Source organism: Geotrypetes seraphini, chromosome 8, assembly GCF_902459505.1.
Source record: "Geotrypetes seraphini chromosome 8, aGeoSer1.1, whole genome shotgun sequence".
NCBI lineage: Eukaryota > Metazoa > Chordata > Amphibia > Gymnophiona > Dermophiidae > Geotrypetes > Geotrypetes seraphini.
In genome coordinates this window covers 138,765,766-138,792,158 of record NC_047091.1, presented here as the reverse complement: position 1 = coordinate 138,792,158, position 26,393 = coordinate 138,765,766, and the positions used below count along the sequence as shown (strand labels likewise).

General features: G+C 41.1%; 1 protein-coding gene across 3 annotated transcripts in view; it reads left to right on the top strand.

Moving 5' to 3' along the window:
- ANKLE2 (ankyrin repeat and LEM domain containing 2) overlaps positions 1-26,393 on the top strand; it is a 104,609-nt gene that overhangs the window by 10,012 nt on the left and 68,204 nt on the right. For 2 of the 3 annotated variants that reach the window (XM_033955070.1, XM_033955068.1), the window contains exons 2-8: positions 2,092-2,571; positions 7,126-7,317; positions 11,110-11,303; positions 20,787-20,975; positions 22,331-22,453; positions 22,747-22,813; positions 25,594-25,772. In XM_033955070.1, coding sequence (XP_033810961.1) covers positions 2,103-2,571; positions 7,126-7,317; positions 11,110-11,303; positions 20,787-20,975; positions 22,331-22,453; positions 22,747-22,813; positions 25,594-25,772 — 1,413 coding nt within the window. In that variant the 5' untranslated portion in view covers positions 2,092-2,102. The remainder of the gene's footprint in view (positions 1-2,091; positions 2,572-7,125; positions 7,318-11,109; positions 11,304-20,786; positions 20,976-22,330; positions 22,454-22,746; positions 22,814-25,593; positions 25,773-26,393) is intronic. The other variant, XM_033955069.1, reaches the window with a different exon arrangement.

The window sequence follows — 26,393 nt, the reverse complement described above, 5'->3', positions numbered from 1 at the left end:
CAAGAGCATCAAGAACCAGTTGTATTACATTTCCCCATTGAGTGAATCTGGGAGAATATTCGTTATGAGAGAATTCTCCGATTTCTAAGCTTGAGCTCAGTGGAACAGTCTACTAGCCTTATTTCAATTTATTTCATTTTTTGAAGCACAATTTAATCATCTGGTATTTTCTTCCAGATGTTGTATTCTGCCTATAAACTTGTGACCTCTTCTATTCTCATTAAATGAAGCATATTGGCCTCCAATTCTTTGTTAATCTTTTTCTTTATCAAATGAAAAGGTCAAAACCTTGGTTACTTGTAATTTATGAACAGTGTTTTAAAGCTCACAGACCAGAAACAAATCTGGTATTTTACTCAACTGGTAACTGGCATACATGAGACTTTATGGGAATAGTAATATTGATGGTAATAGTGCTGTCTCTGTTTCCTGTGTATGTGCTAAAGGGCAGAGCATTATTTCAAATCACTTTACAGGTTACCCTGCTGGAAATAATCACAGTGTGTTCCTGCTTCAACATGGTTTCATAAATTGTCAGCAAGTAGGAAGCTGAGAGATGCTGTGGATGGATTTTGGAAAACAGCCAATAGCTTGTGTTGACTTTTGAGATGGCTGCTGGGTAGATATGAGGAACCAATGTTAGGGAGGGAGCAAGCTTAGTGAGGGCGTAATAAAAAGTTCAGGTATCGCATTGCACTAAATCACCAATATAAGATAAGTGGCCTTGACAGCTGGCAATGATTATAATTTTTTATATGTAAAAAAGTATTGAAGAAGCATATAGAAAAATCAAAAAATAATTTAACAGATTACTTAATTTTTGCACATTTAAAGATTTGCAATTTTGCATACCCAAAGTACAGATTTGCGATTTTGTACACTCAAAGATTTATGGAGGTGGTGGAGGATCAATGATTAGAATATGGTAGCTCTGGCTGAACAGCTATTATAGCTGACTTGTATGTACTAACAACCTATCTGAGATCCTTTCTCTAAACTAAACTAAACTAAACCTTAGGTTTATACCGCACCATCTCCACAGTCGTAGAGCTCGGCACGGTTTACAGGAATTGAGATGAAAAAGGAACTTCGAGGAAAGGAAGCGGATAGGAGGAAAGAAGAGGGTTTGGAGGACTAAGATATCAAAGGACTAGGATATCAAAGGAGGGGGGAGTGTTACATTTTTGAGAAAAGCCAGGTTTTCAGATGTTTACGGAAAAGTTGGAGAGAGCTCAGGTTCTGAAGAGGGGAGGTAAGGTTGTTCCAGAGCTCGGTGAATCTGAAGGGGAGGAAAGTCCCCAGCTTTCATGGATGGGAAATGCCTTTTGATGAAGGGAAGGATAGTTTCAACTTTTGGGTAGTTCTGGTTGTATTAATTTTTGAGGAGTTCCAAGAAAGTGGAATAAATGGAGGAAGAATGTCGTGGAGGATCTTGAAAGTTAGACAGATGCATTTGAAGTGGACTCTGGAAATTATCGGAAGCCAATGAAGCTTTCTCCAAAATCCTTGGGGCTGATTCATTAATAAATATTCTTCATCATCACTACTGTTTATTATATTCCCTCTGAAACTTACGCAGGTGAGGCTGGACTCATTTAGAGCACTGGTCTTTGACTTGGGGGCCGCCCAGTGAGCAGACTGCTGGGCACAATGGACCACTGGTCTGACCCAGCAGCAGAAATTCTTATGTTCTGAAAGTCAGTAAGATCCACTTTTGGTTTTATATTTATATCTTGGATTGCCTTATCTTATAAAACTTTTGGGGTTTTTTTTTGTTGTTGTGTTTTGCACTAAATCTATTAGCAAGGCTCCCCAAACTTTAGATCCACATGTCCTGAGTTTTACCTTTCAGCAGCAGGGTATTAATTTGTATTTTTGCAGTGCACTTTGTTTCTAGTAGTTCTGAGGCACGTTCAAACTATCTATGAGATGGAAATATGACAACTGATCTCATGCATATGAAAATATCCAATAGGGATCAGGAGGAACAGTATAGTTGTTGCCAGTTGTGTCATAAATTTTATAAATGCAAGAAATATTTAGCAGCTTTAAAAAAAAATTTGTTTTCCCCTCTCCTCTCATTGCCTTTAGGTGTGCAAACGATGGATGATATTTTGGCCCGATTGCAGCAGTTAAACCCTGACGAACTTCGAGAAGAAATTGTCCAGGCTGGATTGAAATGTGGGCCCATTACCGCAACCACCAGGTTTATTTTTGAAAAGAAGTTGGCTCGAACATTACTGGAACATCAGGATGTTGAAGGGACAGCAGAATCCACATCTATAACTTCTAGTGCAGCATATTGCAACCAGTATGCAACAGCTGGGGCATCTGGAACTACTCTAATACATCGGGGAAGCCAATCGCAGCTGGCAAACACCTTTGAGGAGGGAGATTTTGGGTACAGTGTTGGATTGAACCCCCCAGAGGAGGAGGAGGTGATTTATACAGAAAAGAACTGTTCTACTATCATTGAGAGAGCAGCATACATCAACTCACAGACACCTTCCAGAGATCCTGTGCTGTACTATGGAGTATGCCCAGTCTATGATGATATTCTAGCAAGAAATGGTAATTCCAATACATTTAGGGATTTAAAAAATTGGTTTACTCTTTAATCATAGGAAATTAATTCCTGTAAGAGTACTGAGTAGAGTAGAACAGGTAGACGTGAATTGATTGTTTGCTCTTTTCTAAAAATACAAGAACTAGGAGGTACACAGTGAAGCTACTAAGTTGTAAATTTAAAACAATCCAGAGAAAATATTTTTTCACTCAACATACAGTTAAGCTCAGAATTTGTTGTCAGAGAATGTGGTAAAAGCAATTAGCATAGCAGGATTTAAAACAAATTTGGACAAGTTCCTACAAGAAAAATCTGTAAGCCATTATTAAGATGGACTTGGGATATGCAGTATAAAATCTGTTTTTACTGTTTTGGGATCATGCTAGGTACTTGTGACCTGGATTAGTCATTGTTGGGAAATAGAATACTGGCCTAACGGATCTTCAGTCTGACCCAATATAGCACTGCTTATATTCATATGTAAGGTAATAAATAATATTAGCATCTGAACTCAGAAGCAATTGGAGACTCACATTCTGAAAAGATTCTTCATAAACCAGGATGTAGCTATATTCTCTCTAAAACACAATGTATCTAGTTCCAACTACTGAACATCTCTGGAGATTTGGGGCAAGGCTTACTTAATTAATGCTGCTTCGGAAGAAGAGGGCTCTCCACTCGACATGCAGTTGTATTCCGGAAAATGAAAGCCAGTGGTGTTTCTGTATGAATGCTGGGACTAGTAGTCACTATGATGATTCCTTGCTGATTTTTCCTGAATAGATTCTCTACCCTAGACCAGTGTTTCTCAACTTCTACAAGCCCAAGTACCCCCTAATTCTAACAAATATCAACTGAGTACCCCCACATAAGCTCCGCCCCGACCCCACCCCCATAATAATAGTACTAATTGTAATGCAATTTTTCATCCATTTTTCATATACACATAATATAATCTTATTAATACATAATGGTAATCACAAAATTAAAAAAAACCACAAAGCACACTGTACACACAGAAAATGTTAATCATCATTTATATTCAGGTTTTTTTCAAAGAGGTCAAGGCAGATGACTTTAAAATATGCAATGTTACCTCAATAACAAAAATAGACAAATATAAATTCTCAAAACTAATGCATTTCAGTCACTAAATTGAAAATAAAATCATTTTTCCTACCTTTGTTTGGTGATTTCATGAGTCTCTGGTTGCACTTCCTTCTGTCTGTGCATCCAATATTTTTTTTTCTGCCTCCTATACACTTCTTTTTCTCTAGACCTAATTCCCTTCCCCAACCAACATCTCTCTCTGTCCCTCCGTGAGTCCAACTTTCTCACTGCCCATCTGTCTTGAGAGATCCAGGCATTTCTCCCACCCCTTCTACTATCACTTCCAAAATTTCTCCCTCTCTCATCCCCCGGATCATGTGCAGCATTTTTCACCACTGCCCATCAGCCCCATGCCCATTTCTCCTTCTATCACCCCTCTCCAGCACAATGCCATATATCTCCCTCCATCACTATGTTCAACATTCCTCCCCTTGCATCCCCTTCAATCTATCCCTCTGTTCATCTCTACCATCATATCTAACATTTCTTCGTCATCCTTCTATTCCCCATGCATCTCTACCTCACTCCTCTCTCTCTCTGCCCAATTTTCCTCTTTCTTCCTTTCCCCATATGCACCATCTCTTTCCATCTCACTCACACACTCATGTCCAACAATTCTCCCTTTCTATTCCCTCCCTCCAATGTCCCATGTTAGTGCCCCCTCCATCCCTACCTTCTGTATCCCATGTTCTTGCCTCCCTCCCTGCCTTCCAGCCTTTGTCCCAAAATCATGCTCCTCCCATGTCCCAACACACTCCTCCCCCCTTCTCCCTTTGTCCCAGATCAATTTCCCTCTCTCCCTTATTTGCTTGAGCTGCACTCGCTCTTTCTGCCTTCAGCGGCTCTCATTGCAATTCACTTGCTGCACATGGCTGACCCACAAGCCTTATCTCTGACATCAACACTTGATGTTGGAGAGAAAGTTTCTGGGTCAGCTACATGCAGTGTGTGAACTCACTGCCTGCACATCCCTGCAATGAGAATTGCTGAAAGCAGAAGGAGGTAACTGGGAATCCCCCCCCCTCCCCATGATCTGGAAAGGTTTTCCTCTGACATTAGCTCTGACATTGAAGGGAAGCACTCTGGGTCGGCTTCGATGGAGGGGCGGACAGGAAGGAGGGATCTGGCAGCAGTTTTGACTGAGGGATTCTTGGCAGTGGCTTAGTCGGAGGGCAGGAAGGGGAGATCCCCGATAGCGGTTTCGGCGGACAGACAATATTCTCGGCAGCAGCTAGTTCCATGTACCTCCAACTAGTGGCTTACAAACCCTAAGGATACACATACCACGTGCTGAGAAACAGTGCCCTAGACCATCCATCTTCTAAGACCACTTTAGAGAACCATGGGCCTGATTTATATCAGGCTCCCCCTCCCCCACAAAAATGCAAAATGAGAAAATACCTTTTGCATATCTGGTCCCATGAGATATGACTTGTAGTAATAGTTGTCTAAAAGTTTTAGATTTAATCTGCAGTTGAAGTTATCAATTTTTTATAAAACTGGATGAATCCATAACTATTTTCTCCTTTTTTCCTTACTCAGGCGCCCTCCCCACTTTCAAAAAAATGATTATATTCCTTGTAGAGAATGGCACGGTGACAAAATTAATCACCGTTCCCGTCCCCGCGGATAACCGCGGGAAACCATCTTCATGTCATTCTTTAAGGAAAGAGGGAAGAATCAGAGTATAATTGGGAACAACCATTGATCCGCAAGTTTTGCTATGAAGAATGCTGGTGTAGAAGGACTGAGGTTGAAAAAGACACTAAAAAATGATATGGGATTATTTCCCACGGTTATCCGCGGGGACGGGAACGGTGATGAATTTTGTCACCATGTCATTCTCTAATTCCTTGTATGAAAACTGAATAACTGAGAACTCATATGCTAGCCATTGGTTTTAGAAGATATTATTAAATAATGCTAAATTGATATGTTGATCCAAAATTAAGTGCAGTACACATTTATATCTGTCTTCAGTTTTAGTTTCCATATATACTTGAATATAATCCAAGATTTTTGGGCCAAAATAATGGCCCCAAAATGGGGTCTCGGCTTATATTTGGGTCAGTGCCCATCTGCCTCCTTCCCCCTCTCTGACCTGGGCCTGGCATCTGCTGGGCCTGCCGTAAGACTTGGTGGACCAGCAGTGGGCCAGGACAGGAGGTATCCCACCTGCTTCCTAGGTGACTGTTAAAATTTATACATCCCTCGCCTCCCCAGTGTACCTTTAAAATCCCTTGTGGTCCGGGTCAGGAGGGATCCCACCCGCTTCTTGTCCTGGCCGACTGTTAAAACTTTTACCTCCCTGCCATATCTTTAAAATTCCTGGTGGTCCAATGATGATCCGGTGCAGGAGCGGTCTTCCCACGCTCCTGCCCCTAGCAGAGCTGCTAGTGATTGGCTGCCGAGAACTCACAGCAGTCAATCGCTAGCGGTTCTGCACGGGGCAGGAGCACAGGAAGACCACTCCTGCTCCAGTTCACTGCAGGGATTTTAAAGGTATGTCTGGGAGGTGAAGGAGGTAAAAGTTTTTAAGTCGACTGGGTGGGATCCCTCCTGTTCTGGTCCACCACTGCACCACCAGGTCTTACGGCAGGCCCGGTGAAGGCCTGCAAGGCATCAGGACTGAAGAGGGGAGAGGGCACAGGGAAGGGGGGGCAAGGGGGCAGAGCCTAACAGGGAGGGAGGTGGGACAGGATGCAGAGCCAGGGAGGGGAGGGGGGCTGGGTGTAGAGCCTGGCCAGGGCACTTGAATATTAACTGCCCCCCCCTTCCCAGTTTATATTCGAGTCAACCTTTTTGGGAGGGAAAAGGTTACTTGGGTTTTTATTCAGGATGGCTTATAGTCGAGCATATACAGTAAGTTAAATTTACCCCTGGACTAGGGTTTCCATATTTTAGTCCGGAAAATCCCAGACACATGACCCTACCCTGCTCTGCCTCCAGACCCACCCCCATCCTGCTCCCACAAAGCCTCCTCTCTTCCCCAACTCTGACTGCATCTGGAGGGCCTGGAGCATGAGCGGATATGTGAGATCTCATCCACGCATACTCGGAGGCCCTCTTTTCACAAAACCTGGACAAATGCTGGGTTTTAGCAAGTCCATCCTGGAGCCTGGACAGTGCTCTTAAAAGAGGACATGTCTGAGTTTTCCCAGATTTCTGGTAACCCTATCCTGGACACAGATCTCGATATGGAAGGGATCATCGGTTTGATATAGTGCAGGATTGTGCTGGCTTACTTTCTCCCTTTACTAAGCTACTGAATGTCTAATTATAGACAGCATTATTCATGCCACACCTAATCATTTTGCTAATCTCCTTGTCTCTCCTGATTGGAGATTATCCCTTTGGCTTCTGTGGCTGTATCAAATTACAGGAATGTGCATGTAGTGAGAGCAGCACCTTGGGAAGATGTGAACTGTAGAGAATTTGTCTTGTTGCAGAGCAAGTACACATCTATCAGGATAAAAAGGAAGCACTGCAGGCTGTGAAGATGATGAAGGGCTCTCGCTTCAAAGCCTTCTCCAATAAAGAGGAGGCGGAGAAGTTTGCCAGAGGGATCTGTGACTATTACCCTTCTCCAAGCAAATCTCTGCCTTTATCTCCAGGGAAACAGGGACCAGGATGCAACAGGGGTGAGAGTCTGCAAAGTGCCACAATCAGCACAAAACATCGAGTCTTTTCAAATGCTGTGAAATATTTTTGAAAGGCTATATAGTAGCTTATTTTTCACATATCTTAAATACACAAAAGCATATTTATAAAAAAACCATAAGTGTATTCTGTCATTCAATTACCTAGCTGTGGCCTCCCCAAAAAGTGAGGAGCTGCTTTAGGCAGTGCTTCTGGGTCTGGTATTTGAGTAGCCCCTAATCAGTCTGGTTTTTCAGGGTACTTCAGAGCTTTTTTATTTGCTGCTTTCACTATAGACAAAGGTGTTTGAATGTATGTGTTACAGATTGCTTGAAAATCAACCATGTTAGGGGTACTTAAGTTATCAATGATAAATAGAAGGGTAGCCTAGTGATTAGTGTGGCAGCATGGGGTACTGTGTTTAATTCCCACTGCAGTTCTTTGTGACTCTGGACAAGTCACTTAAGGCTAGATTCACTAAGCCCATGGATCTGATCCAATCCGTGGGCGATACGAGGCCAGGCGATTGATTCTCAATGCACCCGCATGCAAAATAGGCTGATCGGAGGCACGTCCCCCACCGACTACATGGATTGCTAGAGAGTGATCCTAACACATGCGCAGACCATCTTCTTTGCCTGTAGATGGTCTGCACATGCTTACAGAGCTGGAAACTTTTTTTTACTACTTTGCGAGCCCATGGTTTTAACCTGCTTGAAACTTGCAGGTTAAAACCACGAACTCGCACTGCGGGGAAGGGCTAGCAGGAGAGTTGGGGCAGAGAGCCAGGTAGCAAGAAGCGAGTTGGGGCAGAGAGCAGGGCGGCAGTCAGGAAATGTGCTAAAGGGGCAAGAAAATATTGATCACGGATATAAAAGGAAGATGATATAGCTACAGCTGGAAAGACAAGACTAATTTTTTTTTTAAAGGGATATTGGTTGCTTGTGCTTTGAGATTTTGATGTAGTGTTTTGGGCAGTATTAAAGAAACTTTTGACGTGAGCGACTGGTCCCCAGCCGTCGCTTCTTTGTTGATCAGTCAACCCAGTCGGAGTTCCATATTTTGGTTAGTGAATCGCTGCCTTTCTATTTTGCATGCTGTTTCCCCTCGTTTGCATGTGCGGATTGGATCGAATTGGAGAATGATCAGCACAGAGGTTAGAGAATCGGATCGGAGGAAAATCGGGTCGGTACACGATCGCAAACACAATCGGTGGGCTTAGTGAATCTAGCCCTTAAATCTCCATTGCCCCAGGCAATAAGTCCTGTATATAATATGTAAACCAAGGTGATACAGTATATCAAGTCCCATCCCCTTTCCCTTTAAATGAGACCCCTAACACCAGTACTTGTAGCAGATATAACTTATGAGTTTCTTTATATCCACCTTGAACTGAAGTGAAATGATACCAATTGATAACTTTTTTGTATACTAATATATGTATGCCTTTATATGGTATGCCCATGTAGGGGGTAAATCTTGTAACTGAGCTGCTATAATTAGGCACCGTCTTTTCTTAGTAAAATACTAGTGCAGCTGGTATATATGCATGTATGTGCTTAGGCATGAACTGGTGTAAGTGTGTGTGTGCCTAAATACTGGCAATATATGCTTAACTTTAGTGTTCTACGCGTATGTTACATGTGTGTGAGTCCCACCCACACTTTCTCCGAACTTTGCCTATAGGTATGCTTACCTCTAAATTGTTCACAGTGTAAGTTACATGCAGATTTACAGAATAATAGTTCTTTGTTGTCATTTTCTATATTTCTATCTGGCTTATCCAGTCTGCCCGTTCATACCATCTTCTATTACTTGCTTGTCTATGCTTTCTTGGAGACAAAAACTGTATCTGACTCCATCACCTTCATCAGGAAGCAGTCCATGCATCCACCATGTTTTCTATAAAGAAGTATTTCCTTAGATTACTCTTGAGTCTATCCACTTTCACCTTCCATCTTATGCTCCATCATTACAGAGCTCTCTTTTGACTGAAAGACTTGCCCCCCTGTGCACTTGTCACATTGCAGTATTTAAGTGTCCCTATTAGAGCTGCCCAATTCATGATTTGAATTGATTCACAGATTCACTTCGGGTGAATCGATTCAAATAGATTTAAAAACAAAAAAAATCGGCCTCCTGTTTCGGTGACTGGCTGGCCGCTGCCGCTTTAGAGGGCAAGGGAGGAGGGTCAGTCAGGGAAGTGCAGCGTTGTCTGGCTTCCCCCCTGGCCTCCCGCACATCCATTTACTTAATTCCAGCAGCGGAGCAGCCTACAGAGAGGATCGCTGGTGCTAGTAATCTTTGCAGGCTGCCATCGGCCTCTGGAGCTGTCTTCCCTCAGCCGCAATCCTGTGGCAGAGGGAAGACGGCTCCAGAGGCCGATGGCAGCCTGCAAAGATTACTAACACCAGCGATCTTCTCTACAGGCTGCTGCGCTGCTGGAATTGGGTAAATGGAAGATTGGGAGGCCAGGGGGGAACACGCAGGCCTTTGGGGAGGTGCAGGTATTTGAGGGGGACAGGCCTTCAGGGAGGGGCGGCCCTGAGATGATGGACCCTGGAGTGGTGGAGAAGGAGGGAGAGATGCTGGATGAAAGGGTAGTTGAAAAAGGGTGGATCTGCGGATGGAGATGAAAGAAAGAAAAGATGCCAGACCTCCGGGGAAGGAAAGGGAAACGAAAGGGGAGGACAGAGATGAAAGATGGATGGTTAGCACCAAGAAAGAAAAAAAACGACAAATGGGCAGGAAACCCTGGCAAGCGAGTTATCAGAAGACAACCAGAGCCTGGGACCAAAATGATTTGAATAATGTCCAGATAACAAAAGGTAGAGAAAATGTCAGATTTGAAATGTGTATCCTGCCAGAGGAGGTGTTTGACCGCGAATGTGAGCTAGGATTTAACAGAGAGGAAAAGTCTTTTTTGTTTGTTTATTATGTTTACACCACAGCGCCAGTGTGGGTAGGAGAGGGCAGAGAGGGTGGAGAGGCTTTAAAATAAACTCACCAGGAAAAAATCAAAACAAAACATCCAATTGGACAGGAAAATCAAATTGAAAAATCGATTCAATAGGCTGAATCAAATCAAAATTTTTTTCATGAATCGGGCAATACTAGTCCTATTATCTTATGGTTAGGTTTTTGGCATTTATGTGCATATGTGCACACATACATGTATATTTTCCATTCTAATTATCTACATGTGTAATGTTAATAGAGTTTCCACCATTGGGTGGTCACATCTGCAAATGACCTCTTGTATGTACTTTTCCACTAGTTGGTATTTTACTATGACTTGATGATGCATACTTTGCCAGCAGTCATGCACAGAAATTGAGATTAGGCAGAGAATGCAAGTATAAGTGTAAAAAAATAGCAATATCTTGTAATTTATTCATGTATTTGACAAATATTGGCATGGACATTTATACCAGTATAGGGCTGGTATAAATGTTGGCACCTGCCTACATCCTGTGATATAAGTTAGGCTCAGCATAGGTGGTTTAAAAGGTTCCCCTTTATAAAATACATCACAATGTGTTTGTAGTGATCCTCTGTGAGAGAACCTCAGCAGGGATCAGCTCCTCAAGGCGCATGGAGTGACCTAAAGACAATTGACTGCTTAGTTGTGTGAAATGTTAAAGCATCTAAATTTAAGTTTACAAATTTTTAGAGAACTTCATGAAACCAGTATAAAGTAGTAAGAAGAGGTAACCATTCAAGAATGGAGATATATTGTGTGTTTTCCTGCTTTCTGTTGAACTCTGCTACAAAATGGAACATTTTTCATGCAGCAGATAACGTAGCTTCTGAACTAGAAGCCATCAATAAAGAGAGAGCAAACAGTTTTAAGAGTCCACGCACACAGGACCTGACAGCAAAGTTACGGAAAGCTGTGGAAAAGGGGGATCAAGTAGCCTTTTCAGAACTGATCTGGAGTAATCCCCGCTATCTGATTGGATCTGGAGACAACCCAACAGTTGTTCAGGTGAGATGGCTTTTAACCTTAGCAAGGAGACCTGATTTCCATAAGGCTAGATATGGCCTAGGAAAAATCACCCAAATTAAGCAATAGCTTGCAATTATGACTTTTACTATGCCACTGTAAATGAGATGCTTTTCACTAAATATATTTACAGGTCTTATAAATCCTGAAGAGCAGGGTGAGCAGATGGGCAGCAGTTGTGTCTGATAGATGTTTTTAAGCTGTGATATGGGTTAGAATGTGTGCAGAACAACCAAGTTAATTGGTTCCAGGAGGGATGTTTGAGATCAGTTCTGGATTTTTTTTTATATTATGTTCTACAGGACCCTCAGCACTAATGTCAGTGGGTAGAATTAGGAGCTTACAACTAGTATATTGCATTAGGGATGTAGTTTCAAAATCAGAGCTGATCAAATGTCTCCCTCTCAGAACTGGCTAACTTGGCAGCTTTGTTTGTACCAAAGAAGAAAATAACTGTTTTCCTTTTAATCCTAACCAGGTCAGTCCAGAATGTGTAAGTTATGCTTGTCAACCAGATGATAGAGACAGACCAATGAGCTACAAGCTCGGTGCTATAAAAGGCACCATGAAGCCACAGTTCAGCAATATTCTCTATCTTCAGCAAATGGTGATGGCATTCCTTGCAGCTTAGGAGCTTAGCTGGTGACCACTTTGAGAACTGGTCACCCACTTGAGCTTGTGTGGATGGAGCAGAATTAGGGCATCCACACCTCATGGTTATACTAGAGAAGTCCATGGACCCCCCCTCCTACAATTTTCATTCAGTATATTAGGGTTGATTGGTTTTCCCCTTTCTTAAAAAAGAAAAGAAAGAAAGAGTGTTTATTTATTTATATGCCACAACAACTTTAAAGTTCAGAGCAGTTTACAGATAAGAAGCTGGGCACAATTAGGATATCAGGATATACAATAATAATAAATCATCTAATATGTATGATATTGTATGCACTATACATCTATCAAACAAGAAACTAAGAGATAAAAAATAACATGCTAATTCATCCCAAAGCAAAACTGCCTGAAAGGAGAGAAGCTTATTTATACATAACTACAACTTTTGTGGCAAAGACATAGAATTCTGTACTGAAGCTGTTGTCCTCTAGTCATGAACTTTACAGAAGGGTGTTGCTCATATCTTTCAACTCCTCCCATTCACCAGGGGAGAATAGCTCCCTCTTCAGTTTTTTCTTCTACAAGTGAACTAAGAAGGTGTGTTTTGATATGCTCTGCTTCATTTTATTATTTTAGGGTAGGGTCTTGTCTTCCATTTTCTGCATGGCTTTGGTGCACAGTAGTCCCCTCTTGGTGCTACTCCGCCAAGGAAAGGATGTGAACCCATTAGGGTGGGCTGCTTCTCACAGGCCAATCTCTTAGAGTACTTGTGGAGCCAATCTGCTTGTGATCCATTGAAAGCTAGGGGTCTGTTCCCCTGGGAGCTTGCTCGTTTGCTGATTTATCAGAGGCTTGAATGCAGGCTGTGAAGGGCCCCTGTGTAGCAACCCTTTGTATATCAGGGAGCTGGTTGCGTATAATCTACCCCTGACACGCCATTTGGATTTACAGGGGTTAGATTCTTTGGTCAGAGTCCCTTTGTCTGGCAGCCAGAAGATTTCCAGTTGTGGATTTGTCTTTCTAGTCTTCTGAGGCAGGCAGGCATGCTGACAGACAGGCACTAGTGAAGCCACAGTCAGAAAAAGATAGATCTGAGAGTTTCTGGGGGTAGAGTTAGGTTTCTCCACCTCTAAAACCCCTTTTTCTGAGTTAAAAAAAAAAAAAATAATTTCAGGGAAGCTCCCACTGGCCGTTTTTGGTGCAATTTTTCTGGCGGTGGCCATTTTGGATTTTTAATTATCTTTTTTTTTTTTTTAAAGTTTCCATCTGCCTCAAAACCCCTTCTTTTGACCAGGGATCACCTATTATGGATTTCTCAGACCATTCTGCCCTGTATCATGCCATTTTTTGCAGTTTTGTCAACAGAAGAGTGGCTGGGTTCACAGGGCATGTGAGGAAGGGGCCCGAGCTTCAGGCTCAGCCTCCTTAGAGTCCTCCAAGGTGGGAGAACCCCAAAAAGCATGACCAACAGGGATGAGATCCCATTCAGAAGCCGTAAGTCACAAGGGTGCGAAACACAAGTGCGAGGTGGCAACGGGGGTCCAGATACCCCAGTCAGAAATCCTACAGAGGTCCTTGGGGTTTTCAGAATTTTTTAGTCTTGTGGAGAGCCCATTTGATGGGCCTGGGGAGAGTTGTACTGGCTGTGAGCTCATCAGCACCTGAACAGGGAGAGTTCCTTCCTAAGAAGGCATCCCCACTTCTGAACAAGCTGGCTCCCAGCTTCAGTGACCAATTGGAGCAGGACTGAAAGTCCTTTCTATGCCTTTATTATCTCAAGGCTCAGCTGCATTCCTTGGGTGATTTAGGGTCCCTGTCCGGAGCTGGAGGTCATAAAGGCTGTGGCTGCTCTCGATCAGGGTGACGATCCCTCAGTGTGCTGTCTTTTCAAGTCTGCAACTGTTTCACGTGTTATTTTGGAAATTCTGTGAGTTGAAGTTGGACCCTCAGCAGCCCCTCCACCTCCCAGTGTTCCATCATGGGTGACACAAACACACAAGACTGCCTTTTTTCCAGCACATCTGGACATCACCTCATTAATCACTGACCAGTTAGAATCCCCAGAAGGCTCCCTAAAGGTGGCAAAAGCTATATCCAGGCTTTACCCTGTAGTTCCAGAATCCCAATGGCTGTTTTCTTAGCTGAATGTGGATTCCGCGGTAGTTCAACTGACCAAGCATACCTCCCTTACTAGTGAAGGGGGGGTGATGTTGAAGGAAGCGCTAGATTTGGGAATCAAAGTGGCAACGACTGCCTCCTTTGTGGCACGTTCTTATTACACCAGATTGAGGTGGTGTCAAGAACTGGAGGCATCTATCCCTACTTGATTATAGAAGGTATGGACTATGTGGCAGATACTCTTTATGACATCGTCAGTCATAAGCAAGGTATCTGCGTATGCTGTTTCTGCACTCCAGATGCTCTGGATCAGGCAGTTGTTGGGTGATTCAGCCTCCAAGACTACTTTGAGCAGATTACCCATTAATGGGTAAAAGCCTTTTGGCAAAGGCTTGGACGACCTAATGGCCAGCTTGGCGAATCACTGACTCTTATCTCTCCCAGATAGCAGAACTTGACGTTCCACCAGGGGAGGCAGAGGCACTGTCACTTTTTGTTCCTCTCGGAAATCTTTCCAGTTCTCCTCTGGTTCTTCTTCCAGAGACCTTTCTAAGGATCCAGACTAAGATGTGGCAGCTACAAACATCACCAACCTTCGGGGTTATATGGTGGCAAAGCCAATTAAAAAAAAAAAAAAAAAAGTTAGTTTTGTCTGAATTTAACTTATGACGATGGTCAGACATCTACCCTTCTACCAGTTCAAAAACAGCTTGCACCTCAATAGAAATAGAAGCAACTGAAATAGCAACTAGAATTACAACAGTAATATTGTCCACATAATTAAAAGTAGTAAACCCACTTTGGGTCATTATAAACCCCAAAGATGCAAGGAACACATTGAATAAAGAAGGCTACAGTAGGGAACCCTGTGGTACTCCACAAGGATTCTGCCAATGTATAGACAATGTGCCCACATTAAAACCCTGATAAAGAAAGGTTTAAGATTCATAAGGATGAATCAAGAACCAATTCTTTGTTTTCTTCTTATCTTTTTGTAATTAGAAACGGTGCCATGTCTTCTCATTATTGTGGGCTTTGAAAGGAATTTTATTTGTATGTATAGATACTGTTAACCTTTGTTAAGAACCCTTTTTTTCCTTGGTATCATCTGATATTGTAACTATTAAATTTGCATAAATAAAATTTTAAAAACCCCTGAAACCCTGAAATTCCCAGGCTATTCAATTCTGCCTGCAGAATGTCATGGTCCGCCAGATTGAAAGTGCTAAACAAATCAAACTGGAAATCGGTGCACTTTTTCCCTCACTGAAAAGGAAATTGATACAATCTAACAGTACTTATCGCTGTCTCCATACTAAAGGAAGACTGGAATCCACTAAATGTTATGCAGTGGTTCTTAAACCTATCCTGGAGGACCTCCAGCCAGTCAGGTTTTCAAGCTATCCCTAATGAATATGCATTAAATACCTACTAACTTTAAGAAACCTTCTATTGCACTTATCATGTTTTGTTTTTTATTATCACATAATAAATATATTTATATCACACTGATTTAAATAACATATTACCAAACCACACTCTGTGAACAAATCACACTACACAACTGTTTTCTTTATAAAATAGCTCAACAGGAAAATCCCATTGGGCCAGATAACCTGTACTGCAGTAAAGCCTTTTCAGTTTCAGTTCCTTTCAACACCACTGGGAAAATCCCTTCTCTTCAAAATCACAGGTCTTTGGAACGACCTCACCACCCCACTGCGGAACCTGAGCTCCCTTCAGTTATTCCGCAAACAACTGAAAACCTGGCTTTTCAGCAAATTGTAGCTCTATCCTTCCCCCCTTTCTCTCCCCCCTTCTACACATAAGTTCATGTAATCCTTTTTCTTCTTCTCTACCCACTATTTTAAGTTCTTGTAAACCGTGTCGAGCTCCATTCTCATGGAGATGATGCGGTATATAAACTTAAGGTTTAGATTAGATTTTTAAATTTATCACACGTTCTCTTGATGTATTGCAAATTGTTACCACAGTCTTATGTTGCTCAACCACAATGATTATAGTTTATGCTTTCTGATATCACCACTACAATCATGTTGTTCAGTCGGCCCAACACAGGGCTGTGTTTCGCTGGATCAGCGTCTCCAGGAGTCACGACTGCTTCAGGTTTTCACTGAGTTATTTCACCTCTGCAATAAATTTCAATTTACTAGTGTGGTTCCATCTGCTTATTATCCTAATGCTCTACAGTTTGACTTATACATAACTATTTCAACATATATGAATGAAATTTACCTTATAGTTCATTTTATCATATAACAACAAGCAGCATGCGGTTCAAAACCTCCATAACAACTCTTTTCTCCTCCTCCAAACTAAAGACAGATTACACCTTCCCACCATGCATTGCCTTATATAGACTCACCTCCATTTATCTAAATTATCTCCACCTGTCACTTTCCTCCTCATAACACATGCCACGCCACCTCCTTGTTTAATCCTGCTGGTTCAACAGTTTTTCATTGATGGATCAGCCGCTGTTCTTTATGTAATAACACGTCAGTCAAATTCACTCCCCTATTCAAATTCACATGAATCAGTACTACAAACCTGACATCACACACTTGATGACCCGCCTCAACCCAATGGCTAACCAATGGCAAATGAACCTTACCAAGCCTTAGATTACTCAAGTTGAGCAATTCTGAGTTTAATTTTCCTTCTAGTTTGGCCCACATACCACTTGCCACAAGGGCATTTAATGCCATATACTACCTGTTGGGTGTTACAATCCATGTAGGCTCGCAACTGAAATCGCTTACCAGAAGAGGGTACCATCACTTGATCACATTCCATGGCATAATTACAATACACACAAGCATTACATTTGAAGTGACAGACATGCAGATCTGCTTCATGCATATTTATTAGGGATATTTTGAAAACCCGACTGGCTAGAGGTCCCCCAGGACAGGTTTAAGAACCACTGGAAACATTAAATCTTTCCAAATAGGCCTTAAGATGCCTATTTACCACACCTTCCATAATCTTAAGGAAAAAAGGAATGGATTCAACTGGCCTATAATTAGTCAACTGTCACAGACTCGGGTTTTTAACTATAGGGGTAACCACAATTTTTAGTGCAATAGGTGTATCATTCTGGACGAACGGGTAATATCCCAGCTCTTATGAGCTATGCAGAAGGAATCCATACCAATTTTTAATCCCTCCTACATCACCAGAGGGCTGTGCTATGACATGGTGACAGAATCCATCACCATTCTCATAAGTGTGGGGAATCATCCCCATGTCATTCTTTAAGGAGAAGAATCAGAGTATGAATGGGCACAACCACTGACCCTCAAGCCTTGTATTAAAGAATGCTGTTGTAGAAGGACTGAGGTTGAGATAGACACTAAAGTGACTCAGGATGGTTTCCTGCGGGGAAGGAAATGGTGATTAATTCTATGCCATTCTCTACTCTGCTAGTCCCTTCAGTTTTTTTCTTCTGCATGCAAGCCAGAAGGAATCTTTACAATTTGCTGTGCTTATTTATTTATTGTCTTTTTTTTTTTTTTTTGTCTTTTCACGGTCTTTTTGCTTCATTTCGGTGCTAAGAACTCTCCTGGACAAGGATGCAGACTACATTCTGCAGCTAACAGGCCTATTCCTTATGGTACCTGTTGGCCAGCCTGCAGAAGCCTTTTAGAGCTCAGGGTCTGTATCCCTTGTAGCATTGCTCACTTACTGCATTGCAGGGGCTTGAGCACAGGCTGTTAGACATCCGTAGGGGGCTAAGCAGAGTCTCGCAGGGTGCCAACTGCGTGTCGCATCCTCCTTTTCACATTCATGGGGGTTGAAGGTTCAGACAGATTGGCAGCCAGAAGATTCAGCACTGGAAGGATGATCTGTTTATAGGTTTTGTTTCATTACCTAGATTTCTTTAGATCTGATCACTTCTTTGTATTTGAAGCCAAGAAAGGAGAGGCAGCTTCAAACCACTATTTTTCAATGGCCAAAAGAAACAATCTGCCTACCATCTCAAAGGCAAAGAAGTTCTCCCAGGTCTCGGGGCTCATTCAACCAGAGGGATGGTGACTTTTGGCCATGTTTTACTTGGTCTCCTTGGAAGAGACTTATAGGACTGCTACCTGGTTTTCTTTTACTCTTTTGCAAAATTTTACAAAATAGATAAGCAAGCTAGGGAAGAAGTGGCCTTTGGAGCCGAAGTTATGACAGCAGAAGTATCTTATTCCCTCCTAGAGTAAGGATTGCTTTGTTACATCCCATGCATTCTGGGCCATGCTGGTTAGAATGAAAAGGAAGAAAAATTTGGTCTGACCCAGTTTCCTTTCCTTAAGTCCAACCAGACCAGAGGCCTAACTTGTGGTCTAAAGACTGGGATACTTATCAGTTGCTCTGTTATTTTATGATCTAGTGTATTCTATGGGGATGGAGCTGGAGCATTCTTAAGTTGAAATTAAATTCTGGAGCCCTGTATTCTCTCCTCTGCATCTTAGTGGGTATTTTATTTAGTCAGTCCACATATACTTTGTTACAGGAATACTGCTGACCTGTGACTGCATGGTGCTTTTATGGCACTGAGCTCACAGCTTCATTGGTCTCTGTTTTCCATCTGCTGGTTGATGGACATAATCCATGCATTCGGGACTGATCTGGTTGGACTTAAGGAAAGAAAATTAGCAGGTAAGGCAAAATGTCTTTTCAAATGTCAGTTGCTTTATAGCTTATTTATGCAGATAACTTTAAAGTATTCTTTCCAGTAAATGGTAATTCTGATGTGGTTGTAAATATACAACAAATTTGCAAGTAGTAGAAGGCTGGGTGAATAGTCGTTAGCTATGTCTAAATAAAATCGACAAAATTTCTTCAGACTAGCCCTCCTTATATTCAGTTTACTGATATCTCTTTATTAGAATTTGATTGAAATTATAAGTGGGCATTGTCTTCTCATATTTTAAGGGTAGGAGTAAACTTATTTAAAGTTGGATACCCAAATTAATAAATTGGTAAAGAATGCTTTTCTGACATTGAAGTCTGTTAAAAAAAATAATTTGAATTTCATAACTTTAGACTTTGTTCAAGCTTTGGTGCTTTTGCTTCCATGTATCTCAGGCTGCAACCAAAATGGAGGTACCAGCGTAAGGACCCATTAGTTCACCTAATGACCTTGTGACTAGATATTGCCAAAGAATGTCATGGCCCCCAGTTGCACTATCAAAATGAGACAAGATTCATTTTATTAAAAAAACCTTCGCTTAAAATGTTAAGTTGCAGAAGAATAGAAAGAGAGGTTTTGCAGATTCTTTAATGACACTTTATCACAATTACATTAAAAGACTATGCCAATGTTTATATTAATTGCTCAAAGAATCAAAGTGGCAGACTTTAACTAATACAAAATGTGGTTGTGAGGCTAATTTTTTTGCTTCTAAATTTGAATCGGTTGCCTTTTTTATACAGCTGCATTAGCTACCCGGTTAAATGTCAAATTTTTTTTATAAATTGTGTTTTTGCCTTTAATTCATTATATGGAGAGTTGCCCTCATATTTTTATACTTATTTTCATTGGTTACAGGGAATGGGAAGACAGAAATTTTTATTACGCATTCTTTCTTTTTTTTTTTTTTAATTTCTTTATTCATTTTTTCATATTACAACAAGTGTATCAGAAAAATACATATAATCTTCTAAACACACACTTGATTTTCCTTCATGAATACTTTAAGTACAATATATCATATTTATATTCATATTTATATAATGTTTTAGATAATATGTAAATCATTTAATATGTATGACAAATTTAAATAAAATTAAAAAAGCCGCCCCAAGCCCTCCCTTCCTATTTCAGAAAATCTAACCTAATACTTCAAAATGCATTAATAATTCATACATATTGTGAGGTAAATAAAATAATACCCACCCACATCCCCACTTAACAAATCTCTTATTATGGGAAAATGTTATTAATCATTACAAAAATCTGCTAATGGTCTCCAAATCTCCAAATTACGCATTCTTTCTATTAGATCTGTAAGATACAAATTCACAATAATAGTTTCTTATCAGTTAGCATCTATATGAAATTCTTTTCCAGTCTCTTTAAGACAAGAATCTAGCTTTCTTGTGTTTTGTATATTGTTACAAACATATTTATTTACGACATTTGTACTCTAAGTAGTTAGAAATGGATTGGATGGAATTCCTGATGGTTGTTCAGTCTTTCTTTTGTTAACTATTTTGAACGCTACCGGTATTATGTTGTTTACAAATTTCTTTTAATGTAATTGTGATAAAGTGACATTAAAGAATTCTCAAAACCTCTCTTTCCATTCTTTTGTGACTTTACATTTTAAGCAAAGGCTTTTTTTAATAAAATGAATCTTGTCTCATTTTGATAGTGCAACTGGGGGCCATGACATTCTTTGGAGATATCTAGTCACAAGGTCATTAAGTGAACTAATGGGTCCTTACTCCGGTACCTCCATTTTGGTTGCAGTCTGAGACACATGGAGGTAAAAAAGATTCAAACAGAGGTGGAAGTCCAGGAGTCAGAGGAACTTAATGGCAAAACGTACAAGTGCTCAACTCTGCTGTCTTAGCTTTTGCATTTCTAAATTGTCTAAAATTTTAAAGAAATTTTAAAATCTGCCTGTGTGCTTGCTGAGTATTTACTAGCCATCGATGTTACTTGTTTTGTACAGTCTGTTCTCAGCTGTCTTGTAATAAGGTACTTGAATGTTTCTTCAGGAAGGGTGCAGGTACAATGTCATGCATGTTGCTGCTAAAGAGAACCAGCTTGGCATCTGCCAGCTCCTGCTGGAAACACTGGAGAACCCTGTCTTCATGCGCCTCATGTACCCAGATGACGATGAGGTTATGCTACAGAAACGCATCCGATACATAGTTGACCTTTACCTGAACACCCCAGATAAAGTGGTGAGTTTACCAGTATTCCTAATAGAAGTTCTAGAAATTTATACGAGAAGCCACTGAAAAGTTCTTAGCACAGACAACAAAGTTGGGGCAGTCTCCATTGAGAGCTAAACACTTTCTTTTTTTTTTTTTAATATATATTTTAATTGAATATTTGAAAGAAACTCAAAAACATAAGTTCACAGTACAGCAAACAAATCAACAAATAACCAAGAATCTGCACAGTATACAGTTGTGAACAAAACAAAACCATGTACACAAAAGTAACCCCCCCCCCCCTACCTCCTTCACTCCTACCTCCCTAGAATAACACAAGAAAGTCAGGTACAAGCTCTCGGGTAATGCCAACCAAAAGAAAAGTACCACCAACAATACATGAGTCTCCCATCAAATACTCCAGGAATTTAAGCCATTTAAGAACTATTCCTCCAGTTCACATAAGAATCCCACACTTTATGATAAAGTATGTCGCTTAAGAGCAGTTAATTTGGACATAAGATGCAAATAGTCCAACCTAGTAGCTATACACTTTCCAGCGATTTTCCACTCTCTTCATTCCGTCGGGAAAATATGGAACAAAAAAATGGAAAATCACTGGATTAAGTGTATAGCCCTTGATGGAGACTTTGTTGGTTGGGCTGAAAAATTTTCAGTGGCCTCTCGCAACTCTTATGTGTTTCAAAATCATAGCAGATTACTGAAATACTAAATTTAGTACCCTTCCACTTTGCCATTTTTTTATGTCTGGCTTAAGGTACAATTTTAAAGAACTTTTTTTCTCATGTACCATACTCTTAGTAGAGCATATTTCTTCCCTCCTTTGCTCAACCTACCTACATGCTCTCTACTTCCTACAATATAGTGACAGACAAGAAAAAAAAAACTGTTCATTGATTGTAGTTGAATGTTGGTATTGCATAATTGTCCATCTTACACTAGGAAAAGTGGTTGATTTAGTTGATTATGTTAGGTATAAAGTACAGCATTGTTTGTTCTGTCCTGTTCTTCAGTGTCTGGTCATCTTGCTGCTTTAGACATAGTTAATTGTTGTTCTCCCAGTTGAATTGAAATATTTCTGCCACTTACTACTACCAGCGACCCTTGACTTTATATCCAAAATGTTTGTATGTGGAAATCCTTTAGCATATGACTTCCTGGGACAGGCCTGGAGACCATTTTTAATGTCCACGGTCTGCATTAAACTTTACAAACTGCAGTCTGATTATCCTGCTTTTTATACTTGATTTCTCTAATGGTGCCTCATCTCATAAACTGCTGAATAAACCCGTTTTTATATTTGATTCAGATCACTAATGGAGTATTTACAGAAAGTGTGATTTCTCTGTCCCTTCTTCTAGGGTTTTGATACACCATTGCATTTTGCTTGCAAGTTTGGGAATGCAGAGGTGGTGAATGTTCTCTCTTCTCATCCAGACACGGTGAAGATCACAAAGAACAAATACAATCAGACACCTGAAGATGTGAGTTTAACATATCTCCTCTTTTCTAAGAGACTTCTGTTCTCAACCAAATGCCCTCTTTTCTGATCCTGCATCTCTTTAGGTAACAAATCACTTCTTCACAGCAGAAACTGGAAATTAGCTTAATATGTTCTTGTTAGTACAAAGTTTGGCACAGTGGGGTTTGACAGAGGGAAGGAGCTCTGTGCTGGAGGAAGAAAGACAGTGCTTTGGAGGGAAGTCTCCTGAAGTTTTAACTGTTATGGTGGCAATTATTTTAACTTTTTTGGGTTTTTTTGCCCTTTTTATCCTAGGTAATTTGTGAAAGAAGTAAAAACAAATCAGTTGACCTGAAAGAGAAAATAAGGGAATATTTGAAAGGTTTGTATGTGCTCTGTTTACTTAGTGTTCACACTCCCTTGTTCTCTACATAAGAATATAAGAATGGCCTCCATCTAGCCCAGTTTCCTGTTTCTATAATAGCCAATCCCAGGTTACAAGTGCCTGGCAAAAACCCAAATAGTAGCAAGGGAGCATATAACCCAGCTTCATGGGAAGAACATCTTTTAACTCACCAGAGAATTTTTCTTTCTATGGAAAAGAGAGACAAACTGATTTCCCCACCAAAATTCAAATTGGTGACCAACGGACTTTCCCACCAAAATTCAATTTGGTGACCAATGGACTGTCATGCCTCATTCACCTCAACTAATCAGGTTTGAGGACCACTATATAATAAAGACAAACTGAAGACCTCACAGATTACCCTGAAGGAAGCCACAACATGATGACTGAAACTTCAGTTCTACCTGACCAGATGCAGCAAAACCCAGAAAACTGTAGCAAGCATTCCATGCTACCAATCCCAGGGCAATTAGTGGTTTCCCCCATGTCTGCCTAGCAGACTATGGACTTTTCCTCCAAGAACTTATCTAAACCTTTATTAAACCCAGCTACACTAACTGCTGTTACATCTCTGGCAGCGAATTCTAGGTCTTAACTATTCTTTGAGAAAAAAACCACATTTCCTTTTATTTGTTTTAAAGGTATTCCTTGTAAATTCATTAAGTGTCCCCCTAGTCTTCACAATTTTTGGAAAGAGTAAAAAATCGATTCACTTTTACCCATTCTACACCACTCAGAATTTTGTAGAGCTCTGAATTTTGTAGATCTTTTCAACCATCTCTTTTCCAAGCTGATGAGCCCTAACCTCTTTAGCTTTTTCTACTATATCTTTTTTGAGATATGGTGACCAGAATTGAACGCAGTACTCAAGGTGATGTATCATGGAGCGATACAGAGGCAAATAGATTCTAAATCATACAGACTCTTCAGGAGTTTGTTTTGAATCAGTGAATTGGTGTGTTTTTTTTATATAGCATCATTAGAAGTCTTCACCCCACTTGGACCTTGGAAATGTGGTATATGCTGGAATATCTACCCTCTGCTCTTAAATGTCTGCAAACACTGCAAAATGCCACAGTCAGCTTCATTCGTTTATTCAATTTTCTATATCGTTCTCCCAGGAGAGCTCAGAACGGTTTACATGAGTTTATTCAGGTATTCAAGCATTTTTCCCTGTCTGTCCTGGTGGGTTCACAATCTAATGTACCTAGGGCAATGGGGGGATTAAGTGACTTGTCCAGGGTCACAAGGAGCAGCGTGGGTTTGAACCTACAACCCCAGGGTGCTGAGGCTGTAGCTTTAACCACTGCGCCACACTGCCCATAAATATGATCATGTAGCATGGAATATTGCTACTCCTTGGGTTTTGGCCAGGTACTGGTGACCTGGATTGGCCACCGTGAGAACGGGCTAGTGGGCTTGATGGACCATTGGTCTGACCCAGTAAGGCTATTCTTATGTGACACCACTGTATTTGCAATTACATTGCTTATACCCTACCACAGAGGTCAGCAACCTATTTTACAGTGAATGTTCCTTTTTCCAGATTGAATTACAATGAACGATCATGTGCTACCATGCATTTCCTCTCTCTGGCCCCCACTGCCACCAATGCATTAAAATAATACCTTGGCTGACGGGGATGTCTTAAGCCCTGCCTACTGAAGATATTATCTGCCTGAGCTCCCTATGCTGCCTGAGTAATAGGGAAGTTGGTAGTAGAGAATGACACAGGGACAAATTTTTTCCCCATCCCCACAGGAACTCAATTTTCCTGTCCTGTCTCCATGAGTTTTGTCTCTGTTCCTGTCCCTGTCCCATTCCTGTAAGCTCTGCCTTAACCACACAAGCCTCGAACATTTATGATTTTAAAGTGTTTGAGGCTTGTGCAGATGAGGACAGAGCTTGCAGGAATGGGGCAGGGACAGGAAAAGAACTCGCAGGAATGGGACGGGAAAATGAGTTCCCGTGGGGACGAGGAAAAATTTGTCCCCATGTCATTCTGTGGTTAGTAGAACATCTAACTGCTAATGCTTTCACTCTACACATGCTTATTTCATGAACTGAGCATGTGCAGGGGTCCTGTGTCAGTGGTTAAAAGCACACTACCAACTTCCCCACTACTCAAACAACCATGACTACACTCAAAATCTCTTGGCGTGCCACAGGTTGTCAATCCCTGCCCTACCTCATCAAATTTAAACTATTAATACTGGTACATAAATCATTTTATAAAAACATGCCTCTATATTTGGATTCTTTTAGTTACCTCCTCTACTCCAAAAAGGGCTTTAAGATCATTATCAGTTGGTTATTCTTTCAATGCATAAGCCCTTTGGCCATCTACCTGTGAGAGTGCACTTTTTTTGGCTGGCACCTGCCCTTTAGAATCGGGTTCCAGTTGAACATGAGTTTTTTTGGCCATTTGTTCAGTTCATCTGACACCTCAGGAGGAGGGGGCACTGACTGTAGGTATCTGTGGGATGTTTATGAGGAGTGATGCTTCCAACTTTTTATGTCTAATTATGTTAACACAAACCTGTTGCAGGTCTGCCCTTTATTATTATGGTGCTCTTTTTATTTTAATTTGTGTTGTATGTTGTAAACCATCATGATCACATATAACCAGGCAGTATAACATTTTAACAATAAATGATTTTGTCAGACTCCTACCCCTCTCCTGTAGTATACTCCCTAAGAAGCTAATAGCACTTTAGCAGTGTGAGAACATTGACTAAAATGCGCTGTATTTCCAGGTCACTGTTATGTGCCACTGTTGAGAGCTGAAGACAATTCCTCTGCCCCGGTGATTGGTGTCCCCTGGTCACCAGACCAAATGGACAGTGTGGCCCTTAATCTTCCCAACTATGCTGGCAGCCCCAAAGATCCACTTCTAACTGTTAGGGCATTCGCAGGCCCCATGAGCCCATCAAAGGTAAGGAGAGCATAAGTTTTAATTCCTTCTACAAATAACCCTAGATAATGAGAGTACAGAAGGCAGATACTTTTAAAGGCCTCCATTTAATTTTTGGGCTTAGTAGTTCCTATGCCACGAGGCATAGGCCTTAATAAGGACAATAAGTTCCCCTATCCTTCTAGGGCTCAGAAGGCTCCCTTCACTGATGTGTCAGTTAACTTAGGAATCAAACCAATGGCCTTCCATGCGGTCTTGTACCGTGATGCCACTAGCCTGGCAAAAGTTTTTCATTTCAATAAGATTTTTTTCCCCCCTTCTGTGTCCCAGATTATGCTTACACTGAAAAAATGTTTTGCCCTATAGTGAAGTTCTGTCTCGTCTACTGTAGTTACTTCCTTTTCTATGGCATGCCTCCAGATTGGCACAGAGAAATGAGTCAAGCATCTCTACTAGCAGGAGGAGACTGAGAATGTCTGAATTCTAAGGTGTCTATAAGTGGGCTGTGCAGTTCCAGGGGAAGATTTTCAAAACTTAATGGTAAATTTGACAGACTGCTACTGAGGTCACTATTGTGACGATTTCAAAAAGGCAAGTCATTCTCAAAAGACCCTGCATGCAAATGGAAGTTCGCAGATGTTC